The sequence below is a fragment of the Notothenia rossii genome (genome assembly GCF_949606895.1).
Source record: "Notothenia rossii genome assembly, chromosome: 5".
NCBI classification, from domain to species: Eukaryota; Metazoa; Chordata; class Actinopteri; order Perciformes; family Nototheniidae; genus Notothenia; species Notothenia rossii.
Genome location: NC_136903.1, coordinates 87984767 through 88007266, shown reverse-complemented (window position 1 = coordinate 88007266; position 22500 = coordinate 87984767). Strand labels below are relative to the sequence as shown.

At 41.7% G+C, this 22500-nt stretch overlaps 2 protein-coding genes across 2 annotated transcripts in view; both read right to left on the bottom strand.

Moving 5' to 3' along the window:
* etnk2 (ethanolamine kinase 2) overlaps window positions 1-14044 on the bottom strand; it is a 17541-nt gene extending 3497 nt beyond the window's left edge. Inside the window, exons 1-8 of the mRNA XM_079683108.1 lie at window positions 13639-14044; window positions 7191-7328; window positions 6971-7092; window positions 6504-6644; window positions 2825-2967; window positions 2015-2098; window positions 247-395; window positions 54-127 (exon numbers count right to left, since the gene is read on the bottom strand). Of these exons, the coding sequence (XP_079539234.1) occupies window positions 54-127; window positions 247-395; window positions 2015-2098; window positions 2825-2967; window positions 6504-6644; window positions 6971-7092; window positions 7191-7328; window positions 13639-13785 (998 nt within the window). The 5' untranslated portion in view covers window positions 13786-14044. The remainder of the gene's footprint in view (window positions 1-53; window positions 128-246; window positions 396-2014; window positions 2099-2824; window positions 2968-6503; window positions 6645-6970; window positions 7093-7190; window positions 7329-13638) is intronic.
* An 8152-nt stretch (window positions 14045-22196) lies between these two features.
* The window catches only part of slc41a1 (solute carrier family 41 member 1), a gene marked incomplete at its 3' end in the record, with an annotated part of 33464 nt that continues 33160 nt past the window's right edge, over window positions 22197-22500 (bottom strand). The window contains exon 12 of the mRNA XM_079680591.1: window positions 22197-22210. Within this exon, the coding sequence (XP_079536717.1) occupies window positions 22197-22210 (14 nt within the window). The remainder of the gene's footprint in view (window positions 22211-22500) is intronic.

Genomic DNA, 22500 nt, shown 5'->3' with positions numbered 1-22500 from the left:
TTTGCCACACACAGCTCTAAAGCTTTCCCACACACTCACACACAGTGACTTACCCCAGGAAGTCAAAGTCGATGGTGGAGTATTTGGCCTGGATGAGCGCCCAGAAGCCCCAGAAGAAGTGAGAAGCCTTCGGAGAGACACATCAGAATATCAGGTGGAGTGAAGTAACGTGAGACAGAGTGTGTGAGTGTGAGTGATAGATACAGAGTGTGTGTGTGTGTGTGTGTGTGTGTGTGTGCTCCTCACCAGAGCAAACTTGTTGACCTGTACGTAGAGGGTCTCCAGCTCCCGCTCGCTGACCTCCGCTTTTTGTTTGTAGGCCTTAAGATAAACTCTCAGCCAGTCCATCTGCATCTCCCGGCTCGGATACAGCCCGAAGTCCGGCTCCGCCATTCCTACACACACACACACACACACACACACACACACACACACACACACACACACACACACACACACACACACACACACACACACACACACACACACACACACACACACACACACACACACACACACACACACACACACACACACACACACACACACACACACACACACACACACACACACACACACACACACACACACACACACACACACACACACACACACACACACACACACACACACACACACACCGTCACAGCAATACAAAACTGGAATTCTCTACCCACTCAAATCAAAGAGAAACATACATGTACCACCTTTACAGCTCACTTCAAAACACGGTTCACTGAGAACCTGCACACACTCGTCTGTGTTGGATATGTGTGTTACATGTTGTGTTACATGTTGTGTTACATGTTGTGTTACATGTTGTGTTACATGTTGTGATCATGGACCCCTCGTTTCTGTTATGTGATTGTGATGTGCTATATCAGGGTTCTTGCAGGTTTCACCAACTCAAATGTAAGACTTTTTAAGACCACTTTGAATGGAATAGAAAAATTGTTATGAAAGAAAAAAATACGTCCCATAATTACTTTCAAAGTAAATGTATTCACGTTCAACATAAGAACGATGACTGAGCATAACAGCACACAGAACTGTGTTAGACAAAAACCAGAAAGAAAGAACTGCCTAATCGTGAAAGTGTGTGTGTGTGTGTGTGTGTGTGTGTGTGTGTGTGTGTGTGTGTGTGTGTGTGTGTGTGTGTGTGTGTGTGTGTGTGTGTGTGTGTGTGTGTGTGTGTGTGTGTGTGTGTGCATCAAGAGCTATCTTCTGAGCACTGTTCCCGTGGCTACAATCGTTGCTGTTGTAGGATTGGTGTTTAGCGTCCACTCCCGCGAGGTGCATGCATATCTCAGCGGGCATTCATAACACCGGTGCAACGGTTCACGAGCGTGCTCTCGCTAGCTGAAGCTTGGTTGCTAGGTTACTAGCTGGGTGTTCTCCGATAAGGGGCAGGGGGATGCAAAGTTAGTTACTGGTTCCATGTTGATTTAGTTCAATACAAATTGTTGGGGGGAACTGAAAGGCTTTTACCGTACAGGTTACTTTGCAGCCCGGACATTTCCCCCAAAACACATTTAGATGTGATCGCAACACAGAAGTACCTTTCAAATCCCATCATTTTTAAGACCTTTCAAAAAATGTTGATCATATTTAAGACTTTTTAAGGCCTTAAATTCTGATGATCAAATGTAAGACTTTTTAAGACCCCGCGGGAGCCCTGTACATGTGACATGTATGTAGTAACGTGTGTTGTCTGCATTTTATTGTTCTCTTATCCTTTCGCCTCTATCTACTTGTCTTTCTTTATAACTAATGCTGTTGATATATTGTGATTTTAAAAAGCTGTCTATCATCATCTGGCCGGGGACAACAGCTGGAAATGAGCAATGTTGGCTAAAGCTAACGCCCCATTTACTGTTCTTTGTGACAGTTGATCAACGGGGACTCTCCACGACACTATGAACAATAGGCTAAACCAAACAGCTGTATAACTGAGCCCCACTGGATGGATGTGACAACGACTCTGAGGTTCTGATCACACTGTGGTTTGACAAACCTGCAAACTCATTGAAGTGGTTGCCGATGTCGAAGGCCTGGTAGTTGTAGCTGGAGTATTCGTAGTCTATGAAGCGAACATGACCTGAGAGACAACGAGAGGACATGGAAAATGTTAAATGTATAATGATAACGTTGAAGGCTCAGGAGTTTGTTGAAGCAGAGAAATATACATCACAACACCTTGAATTTCAGGCGGGGCGCGGGGCTCTGTTGGCAGGGCGCCGCGCCCCGCCAAGACAATGGTAGGGGAAACACTGCTATTGAATATAGAATATACCGAATTAACATCAATGTACACTATCAAAGATATTGAAGTGACTGTTACTTTGTATATATTGATTGTTGTGCTTTTATGTATGTCTTAATGTGTGCATATGTATAAATGTGTCTGTTGATTGTGTATATATATATCTTTATTTTGGGATTACTATCGATCTCTGTCTGTACACACAAACTGAAAGATTGACAATAAACTTGACTGACTTATAGGTCGACCTACAACTAACAAAATGTAAACATGGGATATTGTTTATAAATGACTATATGGATTCATGTTATTGTTAAGAAAGAAGATTAAACATAGGGATGGAAGAGGACAGGAAGGAAAGGAAATAAGAAAGGTCGCAACGAGTGGAGAGTGCACAGGGCAGAGGAAAGACAACAACATCTAAAACACATCCTGTCCAGATTTCCTCCAGATTTGTAACTTCTGACTTTTTTTCAGGAAAAGGAAATGGACTTTTTAGACTAGAGCGACATTGACCCCTCTGCAAAGCTCTGGTTCCACAGGAAGCCCGGAGGTTCTCACCCTCTTTGCTGTTGTGGATGATGTTCTTGCAGAGCAGGTCGTTGTGGCAGAGAACCACCGGAGAACCCAGAGTGGAGAGATGCTCCTTCATCCAAACCATCTCCTGCTCCAGCACCGCCTTACTGGGAACCTCCTGCTGGATCCTAGAGAGAGAGAGAGAGAGAGAGAGAGAGAGAGAGAGAGAGAGAGAGAGAGAGAGAGAGAGAGAAAGAGAGAGAGAAATTAGATTTATTACAAAGTTATTCCTCTAAATCAGTTTTAAAGGTCACCTATTATGCAAAATCCACTTCTCCATGTCTCTTCTACATCAACATGTGTCCCCTCTTCTTCATGTCTCTTCTACATCAACATGTGTCCCCTCTTCTTCATGTCTCTTCTACATCAACATGTGTCCCCTCTTCTTCATGTCTCTTCTACATCAACATGTGTCCCCTCTTCTTCATGTCTCTTCTACATCAACATGTGTCCCCTCTTCTCCATGTCTCTTCTACATCAACATGTGTCCCCTCTTCTCCATGTCTCTTCTACATCAACATGTGTCCCCTCTTCTCCATGTCTCTTCTACATCAACATGTGTCCCCTCTTCTCCATGTCTCTTCTACATCAACATGTGTCCCCTCTTCTTCATGTCTCTTCTACATCAACATGTGTCCCCTCTTCTTCATGTCTCTTCTACATCAACAGGTGTCCCCTCTTCTCCATGTCTCTTCTACATCAACATGTGTCCCCTCTTCTTCATGTCTCTTCTACATCAACATGTGTCCCCTCTTCTTCATGTCTCTTCTACATCAACATGTGTCCCCTCTTCTTCATGTCTCTTCTACATCAACATGTGTCCCCTCTTCTTCATGTCTCTTCTACATCAACAGGTGTCCCCTCTTCTCCATGTCTCTTCTACATCAACATGTGTCCCCTCTTCTTCATGTCTCTTCTACATCAACATGTGTCCCCTCTTCTTCATGTCTCTTCTACATCAACATGTGTCCCCTCTGTGGAAAGAGACTCTGAAAGTTTCAGGAACAAAGATTCTCTCTCTTTTTGATCCATTTCTATAAAAACCTGTCTGAAAATGAGCTGATCAGATTTTGGCCACTTTATGATGTCATAACGATGTTTTGGCTTGTGTAACCATTAGCCAATCAGCAACCAAGGTAACCCCCCCCCCCCTTATCACCTGAATCTCCTCCTAGAGCACCATTGTGTTCTTTGAAACCAAATATCTCTCAGAGGGGCGTGGGGAGGGGCTCCTTATTTAACACCTTAAGGACCTTTAACATTGTAATCCTACTAGTAATCGACAATTTTTAGAAATGTGATATTTTTTGATGTAACTGTAAGGGAATAAAGTTACCTACTGATTACGTAATCCTGTCACATGTATCCTGTTAAGCCCAAGCCTGCTAGTTGTTTGGGATAATCATGGGGAAACATAAGTGAAAACAAATGAGACCCTAATGCCCAAACAGAGAGAGAGAAGCTGCCAGTGGACGCTCACGGTGCTGCACTGTCACTATGGATACACCTGCGTGTCTCCTTTTAAAATGACTTCTCTTATCTGATTATAAACATTTGATTTGTTATCTCTGATCTTGGTCATATGACGCAGACTGAGAGTGTTATGATTGGCTGTAGTGGAAAGAGTTAAGACAGCGAGCAGTGCATGACATTAAGGATTTTGGGAGATGGCCCTGTGGGCCATCTAAGCTAATTTACAGATGGCCCTGAGCCCAATAGAGATTGCCCTGAAAAATGCGTGCGGACGAAATGCCACGAAGTGTTTGGGGGGCCTCCCCCTAGAACATTTAGATTTTTGCAGGTCTTACTGTAGATGTCTGGTGCATTCTCTAGACTGAATTATAAGATGAACCAGCACAATATTATATTGTACAATTTCAATTGTATTCTTCATTTCACTTTTTTGTTTGTTCTTGTTTCTGTTTGCTCGCTTGCATAACCTGCATAGCTATAAGAAATACTTAAGTTGTTGGTCAAGACACTTTCCATCTGATGAAGGCAAATGCCTTCCCAGATGTAGAAAAGTAGAAAACATTACATTCAGTTGTAACTGCCAAAACAAACATTATTTACACTATTATGGCCCCTGTTAAAAATGTTTGTAATGTTATCTACTGTAAGTTGGTCGAACGAATGCCGCCTCATCCGGAAGCTGACCGAGCAGACCCGAGCAGCAGTCGAGAGGAGCCGAGCACATCCGCGAAGCATACAAAATGGCGACGTCAGAGTTCCCGTTGGCCGGCAAATCAAAATCTCTTCGGTCACAATAATTTCCCTTTAGCACAATACCGCTTCAGTTGCGCCACTTATGTGACAGACAAGAAGAGTATGTGACAGACAAGAATATTCAATTCTAATGTCTAACACTTCATGTGGAGAAAGAGATGTGCTGTATGGGTTGATTGTGCGTTGATCTGTTGGTAATGCCTCGGGGTTCCGGTGGGCATGTAAACAAATGCATAATGCTGCGCTATACTTTGTGGCCTCACCCAGTTGCATAGCGACACTTATTGTTTAGGTGTCTTTTAATAAGCAGGTAGTCATATCATTAACTAGAACTAGCTGGATCTGATCGATATGGACATAAACGCGAGTAAAGTCTAATCTGACGGGAGAGAGAGTCAGCTGCTGCTGACGAGTCGACACGCAGCTCTGAATGATCACATGCAGCGGTGAGCGGAACAAAACACACACTTCAGTTTAGAATATCACACGTAGCTATTTTAATTACCTCTCAAACTACCGTAACTAGTTATAGATATATTTAGTTTTACTGTCCGGTCACTCATTACTGATCCGCGAGCTGCATGATACTGACGGGCTGTCAGGAGAGGGAGAGAGCGCTCCGTTTATTATTCCCGTGTTATTGTAAATTACTGTACACTTTTGAATAGTTAATCTACTATTATTAGTTTGTTTAATATCAAATCATATCAATTTGTTTTAAAGCTCAATAAATAACAAAAAATACCTTTGACCGGCACTTTTCAAATTTTGTCCGGAAGATTTAAACTGTAACGGACATGTTGACTGGCAAAAAGATATTCTGACGGGAGCTCTGCTCTACCGATGTGTTCAAATTGCCTGTTCACCTCTGGGCTTTCACACAAGCTGCTTCAAACCCCAGAGCAACAACTGTGTGCTGTCCGGCTCCAGGTCGCTGCAGCTGACTGCGTAACCAAGGAAGAGAGAAACGTGACCTGATGCAGCGAGCTGAGCAAACATCTGGCCTCCGCATGCCTCAGACTCCCTAATCCAGTCCGCTGTTATCGTTACACTTACATAAGCCACATTCTGGATTTATAGAAGCCATCAGAACAGAAAGATATCAGCAGTGAGAGGGCAGCTGGACACGTGACGAAAAGGTCTTCCTTCGACAAACAGGTCCGGCCTCTACAGATATCTAATGGTTTATACATCATTTGTAAACTCAACACCCTCTGGTACTCGTGGTAACTACCTGGTGCAATAATACTTAATGAAACTAGTTCCCCGAGTGCTCTGAGATGATATCAGGCTCAGGGCAAATAGACTCTGCACTCATAACCTCAGTGACCGGCAAATCAGTCTGCACTTCAGAAGCTATTTGCATGTGTGTGGGTGTCGGTGTGTTTTGGGTGCTGTATCACAGATCAAGATCTACTGCTGAGAAGGCCGATCTCACCTGAGGTTGGACGCTTGCTCGGTGAACTCGGTGGCCACGAGGGAGAAGTACTTCCTCATCTTGATCCAGAGGTTGGGTTTGGGGATGCAGCCGTTGTGTGCGTGGATGGCGTGGATACGAGCCATCTCCCCGGCGATCATTCTGACAGGACACATGAGTGTTCAAAAGCCGTCACCAAGGATAATCCGTGTCATCAGATTACATATAAGTATTGATTGCATGAAGTGACATCCATCGTCAGCCTCACATCGTGTGGCAGACGATCTAACCGACCGTTCAGCCTGTGATTAGCATGTTTTGCTACCTGTGCCTTTTCCCTGTGCCGCGTCGAGGCATTTCTGGCTTGTGAAGAATGTGGAGACCTATGATAGACCTTGAAAGTGTGATGCTACAGTGTAATGATTCAAGCATCTCTGGGCTAAGTCAGAACAAATCCTGAGTATTCCCACGATCTCCTAAATCCTAACCTGAGCAAAGAAGGATCCCTGACATCCTGCGTCCCCAGAGCGTCCCCCTGAATGAACTCGTAGCAGATGCCATTTTGAAATGAGCAGTAGAGGCGAGGAGCGCAACCATTAGCATGTAGCACCTAGAGAAGAGAGACAGAAAAACACAAGAGTGAGACGGGAGAACATTCTGTTGACGTGTTTTCATTCACAGCAAAGCACTGCCATGTTGATGAGCTACCTGGAAGCTATTCAGCTCATTGTCCCTGTCCACAAACAGCTCCGTCTTGTTCCCGTAAACTCTGACCAGGACCACGTCGTCGGGACTGTCCTCCACGTAGCAGCCCACCAGTTTGTTGGTGGTTCCATCTGTGAAGAGCTGGAGGAGGAAGATAAAAGGAGTCATGTAACCTTTCACAGAGATCCAGAGGAAGACCCCCAACGTCCCCGCACAGCGCCACGGTGCTTTTCCAAAACACAATCTGGAATTTGAGTGTTCACTAAAGCTATCAGCTGTCAGGAGCAACAGTGCAGACACCATGCAGCTCTCACCTTCATGAGATATGAAATGTCTCATTCAGCAGCATTTTCAACTGGCATACTGTCACATGAGCCTCAGGACCTTTACGTCAATCGATTTGTAACATTCACATAGGTGTCTGTATCCGCCTGTGCTTTCTTGTGTTTGCTGCATTTGAGACATTTCTAGGAGTCAACTAGGGCTGCACAATTAATCAAATATTAACAGTGATCATATGTTTGGCTTCACACAATTTAATATAATGTGGTTTTATGCAGTGGTGTAGTGGGGATTTTTTTACAGGGTGGACGGGGCGGGGAGACACTATGGACGTGCTTGTGAACTGTCAACGGGGGGGGGGGGGGCTTGTACACTGTGGACCTCTCTCGCCTGTCAGCGCAACTTACATGATGCCGTTTAATAAAATATAATAATTAAGGGCGTTGCCGGCCGTCAGCGAACCGATCCGGCCTTTCTGCGCGACTGTCACTCAAATGCGGGACATAGTCTCAATTTGTGGGACGCGGGACAAATGATAAAAATGCCGTGTGTGCAGTCTCGCACGAAGCCGGACACCTGGCATACCTGGCATACCCCCGGACCCCCCTAGATGATCTGACGTCCACCTGCCAATTAAAAAATGTTCATACAATAATGAATACATTCAAAACCTTCTTTAAGTATATAACCAACATGTCAATACGTTTCAGTCACACGGTGCTGCCCCTCCCACACACGGTGCTGCCCCTCCCACACATGCTTCAGATCAAGTTACATAAATACTTGAGCTACGTTTTTATTATAATTACTGTGAAATGTATTATGTTTTCGTCATTATTACAACAAATACACACTTGCAACTGATAACACTGGCAATGATTTTATATTTATTAGACTATTCAAAAAAAATCTTGTTTCAAAAAGGTGGGGACTCCAAATAAGTGGGGGGACGGCGATCCCCCGCGTCCAACGACCACTACACCACTGAATATATGCGAGTTGGTAGCAACATGAAAAGTGCAGAATTCAATTGATTAGGCTTCGTCAGATATTACTCCCGATCTTTCATTACATTCATAGCATCTGAGTGAATTTCAAACGAGCCAAGTGTCCGTAGGGACTTGGGTATAGGTGGGTCTAATATTCAAGCCACACTTTTCGAAAGACCTCAACCAACACGCGTCTATCCATTTTCAAACGTAGCTTAGATATGACCACGTCCACGTCCGCATGATAAAAAAAACGAGTAAGCAAAAAGCCTTGTGTCTAAATCTAACCCGTAAATGTCTGAGACCTTTAATATGTTGATGAAAAACAGTATCATAGAGGACCTTTAAATGACTGAGTGACAGAATAAGTCTACTGCCTCCCACTGCTCGAACACAATAACAACATACACACCGCCCAGACGCCCACTCACACATATCTGGCATTCCTTACGTGGCTGACCACAAAGATGGGCGATCAGGCATCCCTGTTATGACCGTAAACACACAGGCATACACGCCTTTGCTACCACATGACTGATCCCTTCTACCGCCACACAATGCACCGCTAACACCGGCGATCAATACATCGACAGACAGCGATAAGCTTGGACCAGACAGAGGTAAACAATCAGCCATATATTTCCTGACGCTTTATTTCTTTTTCATGAATGAGTCCTTGTTCTGACTCCGATTCCTCCTTTTTTTTTTTTTGGCAGAGATGATTCAGCGGTCTTCAGCATGAGAAAGTTGTAAGAGGACACTGTTGCTCTGTTGCTGTTGGCACACTCTGGTGTTTTCAGGATCTCAGAGCGAGTGTGTGCGCTGTTTGGAGACAGACGGTGTGTATTTACAGTAAAGGTCTTCCTGTCCAGGTGGCGAGGCTAATCAGGTGTTTCTGTCAACAGAGCTGCTCTCCTACACATCCAGCGCTTCCCTCTCCCCTCCAAACAATGGTCCCACTCACTGCTCAGGAACATCCTCCCCATCGCAACCAAACACTTTTTTAAATAATCTCCAGGTTTCCACCGGTGTGTGGCAAGCTGGGCGTAAGCATTGTGGATTCAAAACAAGAAAAGGATTTAACAATGTTTAAACTAAAGTGTGTAGCCAGCCAGCTTTTTAAAAAGTTTAGTATGTAGTGTCTCTACTGGGACATGTCTCCGTGCTTTAATGTTCAAAAAGCTCTTCATTTTTCTCATATGCCTGTCACCTCTTTTCACCCTCTGTCTGGAACCAGAGGCCAGTCTGCTGTGATTGGTCAACTGCTTAAAAATGTCCCGCCCCTTAGCCTATCATGTACAATGTGTTGGAGGGCTAGCCAATGGAAGTGCGAGTTTTACATAGTGATGTCACTATGTACTGGAAGTAATCAAAGGAGTCAATGGAAGCATTTTTTGGCAGGGGGGGGGAGAGTGTGGGAGAGAAACTCCCTCTGGAGGGGACACGGGGATTATAGCCTTTGCAGACCATTAAAGAAAAGCCCAAAAAGAAGAACAGGGTCAGTTTAAGGTGGACCTGATATTATCTATCAGCAACCAGCATTTGTCTCTAAGGTCTTGCTTAGCATCCCCCCACCCCTCCCCACCCTATGTATTCCTGCGTTGACCTTGTTATTGAGTCGTGGCCAGTTGTGCAGCTGTACTCCATCGGTTCTTGTAAGACGAAATCATACAGTGAGGTAAAAAGTCTGTTTGGGTGGAGCTCAGTGAGAAAGGCTCTGCTGGTCTGCTTTGTAAAGATCGAGGTCAACATGTTCACATGCTCTGCTGCAGGTGTGTGTGTGTGTGTGTGTGTGAATGTGTGGGGTATCAGATCCAGAGAGACCAGCCAGCAGGATGTAAACACACGGTCGGGGTTCAGACCGTGCCACGTTAGAGAGTAACAGCAGTAGCATTGTTTTTATCGTGCCCGCTGTCAGAGCTAATCCAAAGACTTTGACCTGGCAATGACACGTCAGTCACTTGATCATTTTACAACGTATCAATTATGCATTTCCTTCCCTGACACATCTCTAAAACGGATTGCGCAACAACAAGTGTGTGTGTGTGCTGAATATGTGGCAAAGGTTATCAAAAAGTGTCTGATGTTCATATTGGTTGGAACACAAAATGCATACCAGAGATACAAAATGGATTCTATTATCAAGTATTACTCAGATAGTACAATTCCAGGCCATAAATATTGCTCAATAGTTTTAAGTTAAATATTCAGCTTTTGTATATTGACTTATGAAGAACAGTATCTTGATACTCATATAAAGCAGCATGCAACTTTAAAGTGTGTTTGCTATGAAAGTATGAACAGTATAATAGCCTTCTTATCCAGGCTCAACCATCATTTTAAATATATTTAGGTTTTCGACTGCTCGTTGGATAAAGGAAAGCTCCAGGAAATCACATGTGGCATTTCCCCAGATATAGCTTCAAACCACAGAGCTGGGTTTCATTCAATCATAAAGTGATTCTTTCTTGTTCACTTTGAGAGCTGGACAAATGTTCCTTCCTGTCCTTGTTTGTATTGTCTTTTAGCCCCAAGCAAGACACAGACCGGTTTTCCTTTTTTTTTAGTATTTTTGTTTAAAACTTCATATGTTTTAATGCACGTGTCAAACTCAAGGCCCGGGGGCCAAATCAGGCCCTTGGTGGATTTAATTTCGGCCCGCAGGATAATTTCTAATCACTATTAGATCTGGCCCGCCGGTATATTGCACGCACACCTTCACTCCATCCTGAGGGTCTCCTCAGCTCAGAGCCTGAGCCCAAACATTGATGACCTTGCACCCAAGATGAGATGCCAAGTATCTGAGCTAGCATCACAGAGCAGCACACTGAGTTTAATGGATGTTTCCTTCTGCACTTTCTCTCTCACGACAACAGGGCATGTTTGTTTTTCTCTTTGAGGGAAATAGTTTTGTTGAAGCTGTTGTTGGCCTGTGGGAAAATGTACTCATAAGAAATGACTCTGGAAAAGCTGCAGATAGAGCCATAAGAAATGAATGCAACTGATTATTTAATGTTTCATCTTGTTTTTATAGGCAATCATTTAAGCTTTATATGTGCAATAAGTTCATTTCAATAAGTTCTGCAATAAACATCGAACCAGTCCAGCCCTCGACTAGTACCCATTTGTTTTATTTTGGCCCTCTGTGTGTTTGAGTTTGACACAATGCCACCTCTGCATATCATTTCTTCTTTTAAAACTGCATTCAGCGCACATACTTTGAAGATTTGGCTTACTTTGTGGAAACTGACATTTAGAGAAGGTCAGCCTAGCCAGTTGTGACATTTGCTCTCCAGTTTATAGACACACACACACAACCCTCATCTCTTTCTTTCTTTAGGAGAATAAGGAATACTATTTTAAAGACACAGAAAAATAACATGTTCCTAAGTACTGTGAATGCATGATGTAACTGTCTACATCACATAGCCTCCCACAGCACCGTTACACCCTAACTTCTATTTAATAATTAGTAAAGTCATTACAGTCGGCCTACGATGAAGCGGTAAGGTTTCTCAGCATGCTTCTCTCACAGTGTCCGACCCAACAGCTGTATGTTTATGTGTCTAACATTCAGACACACTAGATTAGCTGCTAGACATAATAAACTAAGCAATGCTGAATACTAGCTCCCAGTCTGAGTTCAACCAGCTCTGAAACAGTCTTCAGAAGGTGTGTCTGCTTCACACACAACATTACGGACTATAACAACACTGTTTTGCTTATTCGTTTTGCAGCACCCAACACCCGTAACAATGCTGTCGACTCGTAACACAAAACTGTGCAATACTTTATACTAGGAATTATAGTATTTACTACTGTCATTCTGCAGCTACTTCATTACTTTCTACTTGGTTCACTTTCTTTATAATGCAGCTACTAACCTTTTGATACTTATGTATAATTATTTTGTGTGAAATGTTTCATATGTGTGCTCGCTTGACTACATGTTATGTTGTGTCCATCAGTACGATCTCTTAGCTGTGGCTTGTAAATGTCCCCTCTGTGGGGCTAATAAAGGAAGTCTGATTCTGATATTTAGCAAACTGACCACCACGTCACCTGGCGTGTACATGTTGTGTACTTTGGACCTATATGATGCTGTCTGTAATACAGTGGTGGAAAGTCATTAAGTACTAGTACATGTCACTAGTACTTTACTTAAGTACAATTTGGGGAACTTGTACTCTACTTGAGTATTTCAATGTTTAACTACTTGGTACTTTTACATCTCTACAATTCAGAGGTAAATAGTGAACTTTTACTCCTCCACATTTATGCAGTACCTTTGCAGATATAGTGATGAACAATATGATCAACACTTAAATGAGACTTTACTTACATCAGGATTAAATTCACAAGCTACATCAGACAAAGGAATTGGAGCTAGCTATACATATAACAACTTTAATAAAACACATTAATACATATATAAGAATAGTCAAAACATAAAATATGTATTATTCTTCACAATGAGTACTTTTACTTTTGGTACTTTAAGTATATTCTGTTGCCAATACTTTTGTACTTTTAGTTGAGTAACCTTTTGATGCAGGACGTTTACTTGTAACAGAGTATTCCTACACTCTGGTACTTTTACTCAAGTACAAGATCTGAGTACTTCTTCCACCCCCTGTCTGTATAATGAGTAATCCTCCAGCCTTTTGGGTGACTCACTGACTGGATGAGTTTGCTACCATAACTAACTTAAAGTCTGAGAGCATCTTGCTAGCTAAGCCAACGTTTCTACATTATTGTTGACTTAAATGAACCTAGTCAGTGTATAATGTGTACACGGTCCTCCTCAGAGGTACTACCTTAATGTCATGGAGTAAAAGTACACGATTTACTTCTGAATTGTAGTGGAGTATAAGTAAAAAGTAGTACAAAATGGAAATACTCAATTAAAGTAGAAGTACCTCAGAACAGTACTTGAGTAGATGTACTACGTTACTTCCCACCTCTGCTTGCTAGCTTAGCTAACGTTTCTATATTATTTGCAACTAAGACAACCACGGAAATAAACAAATAGTCATCTTCGTTGATTATAACGAAGGTGTAAATAGCGGTGTGTCGTTTGTTGAAATAACTGAAGCTACTCAGTGTTTAATGTCTCCTCGGCCCTCCTCCTCCTGTCAGTCTTAAGCTAGCCTAGCATACCAGCTAGCAGATCCCGTTACCTTGGTTTTGACCCGGTTCGCGTCCCACGCCGGTCTCAGGTCTTTAATGAGCTTCATCGCCCCCTCCGTCACGTTGTGTTCGTCCACAAAAATAGGGATTTTACGAATAAACGGTGACCCCACCGGCACATGTATCTGCGTCTCCATCCCGTTTGTCTTTACCGTTCCTCTCCGGTAGAAACTGCAGCATACAAGAGTCGCTTGTTTTATGATCAGCTGACGTGTGTATGTTAAAGAAAGGCGGTGTATTTTTGCTTTTGTTTGTTGTTTTAGGTAATGATGAATTGAAAGCAGGGATGTGGATGATCACTCTGCCGGGTATGGATGCTCGTCGCCGGTTTTCTTGGGAGCAAACCAGCCAACTGTAGCATTTCCTCCTCCTTAGCTCCGCCCGCCCCGGATCATCCGATTGTACCGCCGGTTGAGACGACGCAGCGCAAGCCGAGCACGCCCACTCATCTCCGAGTTTTGCCGAGCACAATTCAGCCAAATAAAAAGACGCCGAAAACAGGTGTATTACCAGATAGATTGACACGTACGAAGAATTTCACTTGGTGTCGTGGTGCATACATATAAATAAAAAATAAAATAAAAACAGAGATAATAATATAATAATAATAACATAAAAAATGATATATATTTTAGTCAAATATAGCAGTATTTACATTGAAATAGAATGGAATGTGCATTAATACAAAAAAAAACTGATATTGTGTACATTGTGTGCATTAATGTAATGTATAACTCATCTACCAAATCTATTTGTATTACGTTTTTAATATTATTTCTTTAATTCCTTTTATTATATATTTATATTATTATTATTTATTTATAGATTTCTACCTTTTTTTGGATCCATTCATTTTGTATTATTTCTTCCTTTAATTGTTCGAGAGGGATCATTATTTATTTATATTGTATTGTACTTGTATTATCTACCTCCGTGTGTCTCTTTAACTGTTAAACTGTTATGTTATGTTGCTATGCTGCATGTTTCCAAAAATATCTTGGCGTCTGATCTGAGGTGAATGTTTTGTTCCCTGTGTTCATTTGTATTGTGTGCCAAATTTGCCAAAGCACCTGAGGCCTGTACTACGAAGCCATTTCAACATAAACTGGATATCTGTTCCTTTGATCTCATAGAAGATAGCATTTGAGACTGTATGCAGGGACATTGGGTTGTTAACAGGGCAGGCATGAAAGTCAGATTCTTAATTTAATATCAGATTTCTGAACTGAATACAAAAAAAAAATGTTCTGAGCCATTCCTTTTTGAAATTAGTTTTACTCAGAATCCTGAAATTTCCCCCAGAAGCATTCGCCTCAAGTCCCGGCGTTTCAACTCAGCCTCTACAATAAAGCGACTGGTTGACAAAAAAAAGAATAGCAGAAATATAAGGATTTCTGAAAAAAAAAAAAAAGTATCTGGAGTTTCGTTGGGAATGTCTGTCTGGTCTATGGAAAACCAACAGTGCCACAATGCAACAGTATTTTTACTTGTTTGTTTTATTGCATTTATTACGTGCGTTTTTCGCGCATTTAGTTTAAAATGCCGCTTTTTACAGTGCTTTAAATAAGAAATGTCATATGTTTAAAACCCTTTACTGTAGCGTAGAGGTCTGTTACGTTCCCTTATTGTCTGAAAGAAAAGGCAACAGATAAAAAAAAACGGGCAAAAAAAAATATATTGCTTAAATATACAAACAGCTTTGCGTCGGGCCGAACCACGCCCCTTAGCTGTGATATAATGAGCATATACCACGGCCTGAAGTGAGCTATTGCTTTTATAAAACGGTTAACAAGTGTGGCAATATGAAAGAAGAATACACACTCTAATTTAAATAGTTTTTATTAGTAAATAATGATGTTCAAAATAAAATAGTCCCTCTGTTGCCTTTTGCACAAGACATAGTGCGAGGTGGTTGCAATGCAAAAACACTAACAGCTAGTGAACATATTAGACAGAGAGCGTTGATCCATTATTTGGCTATTTATTTACATTAATTTGTATGTACTAGGGCCCAGGGGTGTCAAACTCAATTTCATCGTGGGATACATTAGCATTAGGTTTGCACTCAAAGGGCCAGTTGTAACTATATCAATATACATATACATAATATATATGAAATAATGTATTATATTACATTATTGCCTCTGCATTGGATTATTATTGGATAGGGTAATAACTTCATAATTAACTACGTCTGAAAGCAGAAGTATAGGGCAAATAATTGCAAGTCTCTTGAGTGCGCATGTCACAAAATGAGATCCATTGTGGGACATAGTTTATGGGCAACATGCTTCTTTAAGATGGACCTTTATTAATACCCGTGGGAAAATTCAGTAGTTTAACAACAACAGGGTAAGATTGAAAAACAGGACAGCACAGATTCACACAGATTAATACAATTAAGGATAAATCAAAGAGAAAAGAAAGAGAAATAACTATAAAGTAAGAAATTAATTAAAATGAGCATATATAGATATACTGTAAAGTAGCATGTAACCGTATAATAAACTATAAGTTATATTCTTTGCAAGCTCTTGCGAGCCACATAAAATGAAGTCGCGGGCCAGATTTGGCCCCCGGGCCTTGAGTTTGACACCCCTGTACTAATGTAGGCTGTTGCTTGGCGTGGCGAGAATATTGCTCCACTTTCTCCGGTCCTCGAGATTCGGCTTCCAGTAGCTCTGGAGAAAGCTTTCGCACCTGTCGCCACGAGCAGTCATAATTTCTCTGCTTTGTTTCAAGACCCACATCAGAAAGCTTTTGATGGTACTTTTCCAGTTGGTCTACCTGCTCTTCACGTAGCTCTGCAGGTGCTTTCTGGAGATAGGCACTGCTCAATCCACTCCTCCATAGTAAGGCCAACCCGGAGTTCGAAGTTAACCTTAAGTGTGTCAGAGTTGAGCGAAGCAGGAAGGACCCAAACGCAGATTTCACAGAAAAAAACCTTTATTCCAAGGCTAAATGAAACAAAAACAGAACTCTTCCCCGTGAACAACATCAAGACACACAAGGAACTAACAAAGACAGACAGAAAAAACAGAACTTAAATACACACAAGACTAATCAAAGAAACAAGAGACAGGTGAGGAGGGAGGAGAACACACAGGGGCACAAGGTGAACACAATCGGGTAATCACTCAGACAGGAGGGAACGCAGACAGAAAGCAACAGGCACGACAGGGGGTGAACACTTTTCAAAATAAAACAGGAAACCAAAGACAGAAAAAGAAAAGACAAAACAAAACACAGACAGATCGTGACAAAATGTTTCCATCTTAAGCTTTGTTAGTTAGTTAGTTTCGTAACACACGTAATGTAACAGTTGTAACGGTTGTAGCTTTTCTCAGACGCGGAGGGATACTGACTTGTGAAAAGTACTACAATTCTACCCGTGATATACGCTCATTATATCCCGGCTAAGAACCAATCAGATTGCTTGATTCGACCTGTCCTATTTATAATGTTTAATAAATAAAAATATAGAGTGCTCAAACGCCGACTTACAAAACAAACTGAAGACAAAATAAAACAACTTTCTTGCTTAATAAATTGATAACAGTAAACACTGCAAAAAGACACAATGGAGCACATCTCAGAAAAACTAACAAACACAAGCCACAACTAGTTAACACACTGAGACAAAACACGTCACTGGCTGCACACGCTAAGATCAAACCACGGTGTTTGACAATACATCATTCCCTCACAACACATATTACATTGGGGCACATGGGGAAGTCACCTAATCACATCTTATGTTGCTCGGGCAGCCTCAACTGCTGCAGTACCACCTCTCTGTCCAGTGGTGGCAGTATAGTGATACAAATGCTACAGTAGTGAGAGCAGTGAAGACAGGGTTAAGTCTACAAGGTGCAACACCGAATCTTTTTTATCAAACTACAATATGAAATAACTTCCCTGTGATAAAGTAAATCTCTTATAATATTCTTCATCCTTGCAATGCTGTAGCTCATGAATGCTCCTCTGCTCTCAGTTCCCCACAGTAACACCATCAACATGCCATTCTGCTTGAGCGGTTTATCTTACTCTGACGGCTTACGTGTGATGATAATTTAATATGACTTTGAGAATATTTGAAGATAGAAGATGTTACCCCCGGGTGTTAAATCTGATGCCCCCACATGTAACACGAATGCTTAGCTCTTGACCACATGATACAATCTAAATTTGAAAGCTTATATGATTTTTTTTAAATGTAATTTGTATCTTTACCCCAACATCACAAGTAAGCATCAGAGTAAGATAAACCGCTAAAGCAGAATGGCATGTTGATTGTGTTACTGGTGGGGAACTGTGAGCAGAGGAGCATTCATGAGCTACAGCTTTTCAAGCATGAAGAATGTATATGAATATAGGCAGGGTGTGGCTCGGTGGTTTAGTGCGCTGATCCTTGAATCAGATGATAGCAAGTTCAAGTCCCACTGCAATCAGCATGTCGTCGTGTCCCTGAGACACTTCACCCCAAATTGCTCCTTTGGGGATCGCCCACAGTTCTGAATGTATGTAAGTCCATTCTTTGGATAAAAGCATCTAACAAGTGTAATGTAATTTTATATTCAAAGATATTTAAAGGTGACCTATCATGCAAAATGCACTTTTGTACGTCTTTTCTACATGAACATGTGTCCCCGGTGTTCCAGGGAACTCACCAAGTGTCAGAAAACACAACCCTCTCTATTTCCCTCCATACCCAAATCTCTTAAAAAGGGGCTGCAACGGATCTGATACAGACTGATCCAGATTTGAACACTTCTGTGACGTCACAGAAGTGGCGCTACGATGTACCTGTCCTTGTGATGATTGTTCACCTTCGGCCATTTAAACTTACTTACACTAACTTGTTCTGTTCAAAGGAGAAAATATTTTTTTTTTATTTGATGTGGTTTATACTTTGTTTTATTTTTAAATAAATGAATCAATATTGATCTTGATTTAAAAAAAGAAAAAAAAAGAAGTGGCGCTACGGCTATTGGGCCAACTCCACCAATCAGGAGGAGACAGCCACGGACATTGCCGTTGGAAAGCGCTGGAGACGCTGTAGTACATATGCCAGGCCTGTAGATGGTGCTGTTCTCACAGAATCAGCCCATGATGCAAAGACACTGTTAAATTGAGCGAAATGAGGAATGGCTAAAATGCATGATCTGTTTGGTATTTTGAAAAATAAAAAGTATAAATATGCCTTATATAGGTATGGTCCTACACTATATTATTCAAATATAGCATGATATGTCCACTTTAACATATAGATAATGTAAAATTAAAATTGACTCAGCATAGCCAAAGACAAAACATGTTACCCTTGTAACCCGGGCCCCCGCATGTAAAACCCACAGCGGGAGCGGTGTAAAGTCACTAAGCACATTCACTCGAGTACGGTACTTAAATACAATTTTGAGTAATTATGTATTTTATCTTATTATTATTGTACCCATATTAAATAATAGTGAATATTGTTGTGTTTTGGACTGAAACAAATAGGACATTGATACTGTGTCAGTCTGTAATCTAGAATAAGAGATGTCATCTGTTCATTTATAAATAAAAGTTTGGTACAATTTTGCAAAATAAGGGGGGACACTTCCATTTGGATAGTACGTCAATGTATCAGAATAAAACTTTGCAGATAAACCTTCTTTCTATAAATTGTACTTCCCCATCATGGGATGCCTTCCAGTGTTGTGTCTTTTCTAACTAACCCTGGATTTCATGCTCATCACGACTCTGCTGCCTGTCACTAAAATCTCAAACAGCCGGTGAACAATGAGATGAGTAACCGCGGATGTCCGGCCACATTAAATCTGCTCAAACTTGTTCCCTATACTGCTGGAGGCAAGCCCCTCACAACTGGTGTGTATGTGCGCTAAACCGGAATACATAAACAAGTCCACAGGAAGTTTGGTAGATGTCTGTCTGCTGTGTTTATTTGGAAGCCATTATTGGGCCCACATGGATAAATCTGTTTAATCTTCCCATCATATCCTTTCTGCAGCAGCCTCATGCATTCAGGCAGTGCTGAACGTATTCCTGCAGCGTCCAAAACCCTTCATTAGAGCTTACTGCACTCAATGGTTTTACCCCCCTCAATGAATACAACCCGTCAACTGTTTTCAAACTTCACTTATTTAGGATTATGAGATAGTGTATTGATAGGCCATTACGTTTTTATATATGGGTGCTTTTTTCTTGATATTTTCTGACTGATTGTAGGCTACTCTGTATTCATTCCAGATGTTGCCGGATGCATTTTAATGTAGGCCCGCTGATTTCACCTGCATATATTTAATACTGTGAATATTTGCAAATATTTTGTTTTGTATGTTAGCAGCATTTCATCAAGTGTCCCATCTTGAAACCTCCATGTTAGAAGCCACAGCCCAACTGCCATCAAGCATTAGTTGAAAGTTGTACTCTCTGAAAAGGCTTGTTGTCTTTACTAAATGTTGTGTTGTTTTGGTTCTGACGGCCACCATTGTGTCACCTTGTGTGCCGAAATAGCTCAGTTGGGAGAGCGTTAGACTGAAGATCTAAAGGTCCCTGGTTCGATCCCTGGTTTCGGCAGCAAAGGGGACAGTTTTGGGCGCAACCGTAATGGTTAGAGCTGCTGAAGCATAGCAGTCTGTAGGTCAAAGGTTTACTCGTGCCTGGGTGTAAAATTGTAGATATGTAAGTCAGATGCTATGTGAGAACCCGACTGCCATCTAGCTCAAGCTAAAAGATGTAGCCTACTGATGCCACTGTCTGCTTTTAGATTTTGTGTTTTTCTTTGGTTGGGATTAAATATATATAGATCCCAGAGGTTAAGTGCTTTTGTCTGGTGGACATGTAGTTTCATTCATAGCTGCAATTTAAACTGCAGAAAGGCTGGTTGGATGATCAGTAACAATGTAGTATTAGTAGGCTGTGCCTGTTGCTGTGGTCCTGGATCATGAGTCCTGGATGGATATCCTCGTGGATTCATCTTCTTATTATACACACATGCATTTCCAAACATTTGGTCTACCTATGCTGTAAAATGTATTATCTTTTCAATTTACACACGGCATCTATTGCACGTCTGTCCGTCCTGGGAGAGGGATCCCTCCTCTGTTGCTCTCCCTGAGGTTTCTCCCATGTTCCCCTTTAAACTGTGGGGTTTCTCCGGAAGTTTTTCCTTGTATGATGTGAGGGTCTAAGGACAGAGGGTGATCATACTGATATTCTGTACAAACTGTGAAGTGCACTGAGACAAATGTAACATTTATGATATTGTGCTATATAAATAAACATTGATTGATTGATTGATTGATTGATATTGTTTTCCATCCTACGGCCACCAAATTAGGCTCATTGTGCCAAAATGGCTCAGTTGAGAAAGCGTTAGACTGAAGATCTAAAGGTCCCTGGTTTCCCTGGTGACACTTTTCTTTCTCGTGGTGTGTGCTGTCAGTCATACCCTGATAATGCTGCAGCTCTACCTGTAGCCACATGCTTCATCTCTCCCTGAACTTCGTCCTCGCGCTACACTGGCTTCCAGGAATGCAGTAGGCAAATGGTGTGTAAGTATGTGTGTGTGTGTGTGTGTGTGTGTGTGTGTGTGTGTGTGTGTGTGTGTGTGTGTGTGTGTGTGTGTGTGTGTGTGTGTGTGTGGATCATGTGAATGTGCATGCATGCATCTTAGCCATGGCTTTGTACACGGGTGGGAATGCTCAAAGGTAGAACGGTGCTCCTTGGATATCTCAGGAATGAGGAAATGTTTACATTGTCGCGCTGCGCAGTGCTGTTTACAATGTGACACACACACACACACACACACACACACACACACACACACACACACACACACACACACACACCATAAATCACAGCTCCATTGAAGGATTGAACACAGAGCCTGTTTCTTGTCTAACCTAATTTCTCATGTCAAGGCTCGTGTTGACACACTCCTCGTCTATCACAGATCACATGATTAGAATGAACTGCTTGTGTTTGGGAAGAGGCACCGCTCCATGTGAGGAGTGTTTACTTTCACACACACCTTCATAACAAAGCGGACGTGGGTTTGTTTTAAAGTTGACAGATGTGGCGGAACAATGTGTCCGGTTTATGATCTACTACAACAAAGTGACTGAATGGGAGTTCATGGTGTCTGACCATCTGGACTGACAGACTCTGTTAGTTGGCCGGCTGCAATCAGTCATTGATTTCTCATTACCTTGTATTGTAATTGAAAACAATAGATCACATTTCCATGCAATCCATGAACTTTGAAAATGTTGACTTTCGAGTTTGTGACAAGAAGATAGCATTCATAGTTTTTTCTAGCAAACACAACACTTTAAACACATTTTAAATAATTGTATTTTGTATCTTTGCCTGGAATTTCAGTCGTGAAGTAAAACAGAAAATGTGATTCCTGGTTGCTTCTCTGCTTTTAGAGTCTTTTAAACTCACTGTGAGTCAGAAACCAACACTTTAAATAAAACCTCCCTCTCATTTTAGAGTTTTGTCAGAGATGAAAAGCAGCGATGGTCCCCCTCCGGATACTTTAGATATGTTCACCTGAGCAAACAGAGCAGTGAGGTCACCAAAGCACTGCTGACAAAAGATTGTTTGTCCTGTGACAAAATAAACTGGATTACAGGTTCAGTAACATAGGAAGCTCTTAAATATGCCTATTGACTTATCTACACAACTAGCCTTCAAGGTGACCCCTATAATAAAGTGTGAATGTACACTATTGTTGGTCATATGATTAACTTATATTGGTGAACCCTACACACTTAGAAATGCTGTGATTTGTTATTTACCCAATTGCTAGTTTCAGCCTGCTGCTTTTTATTGGGGTATTT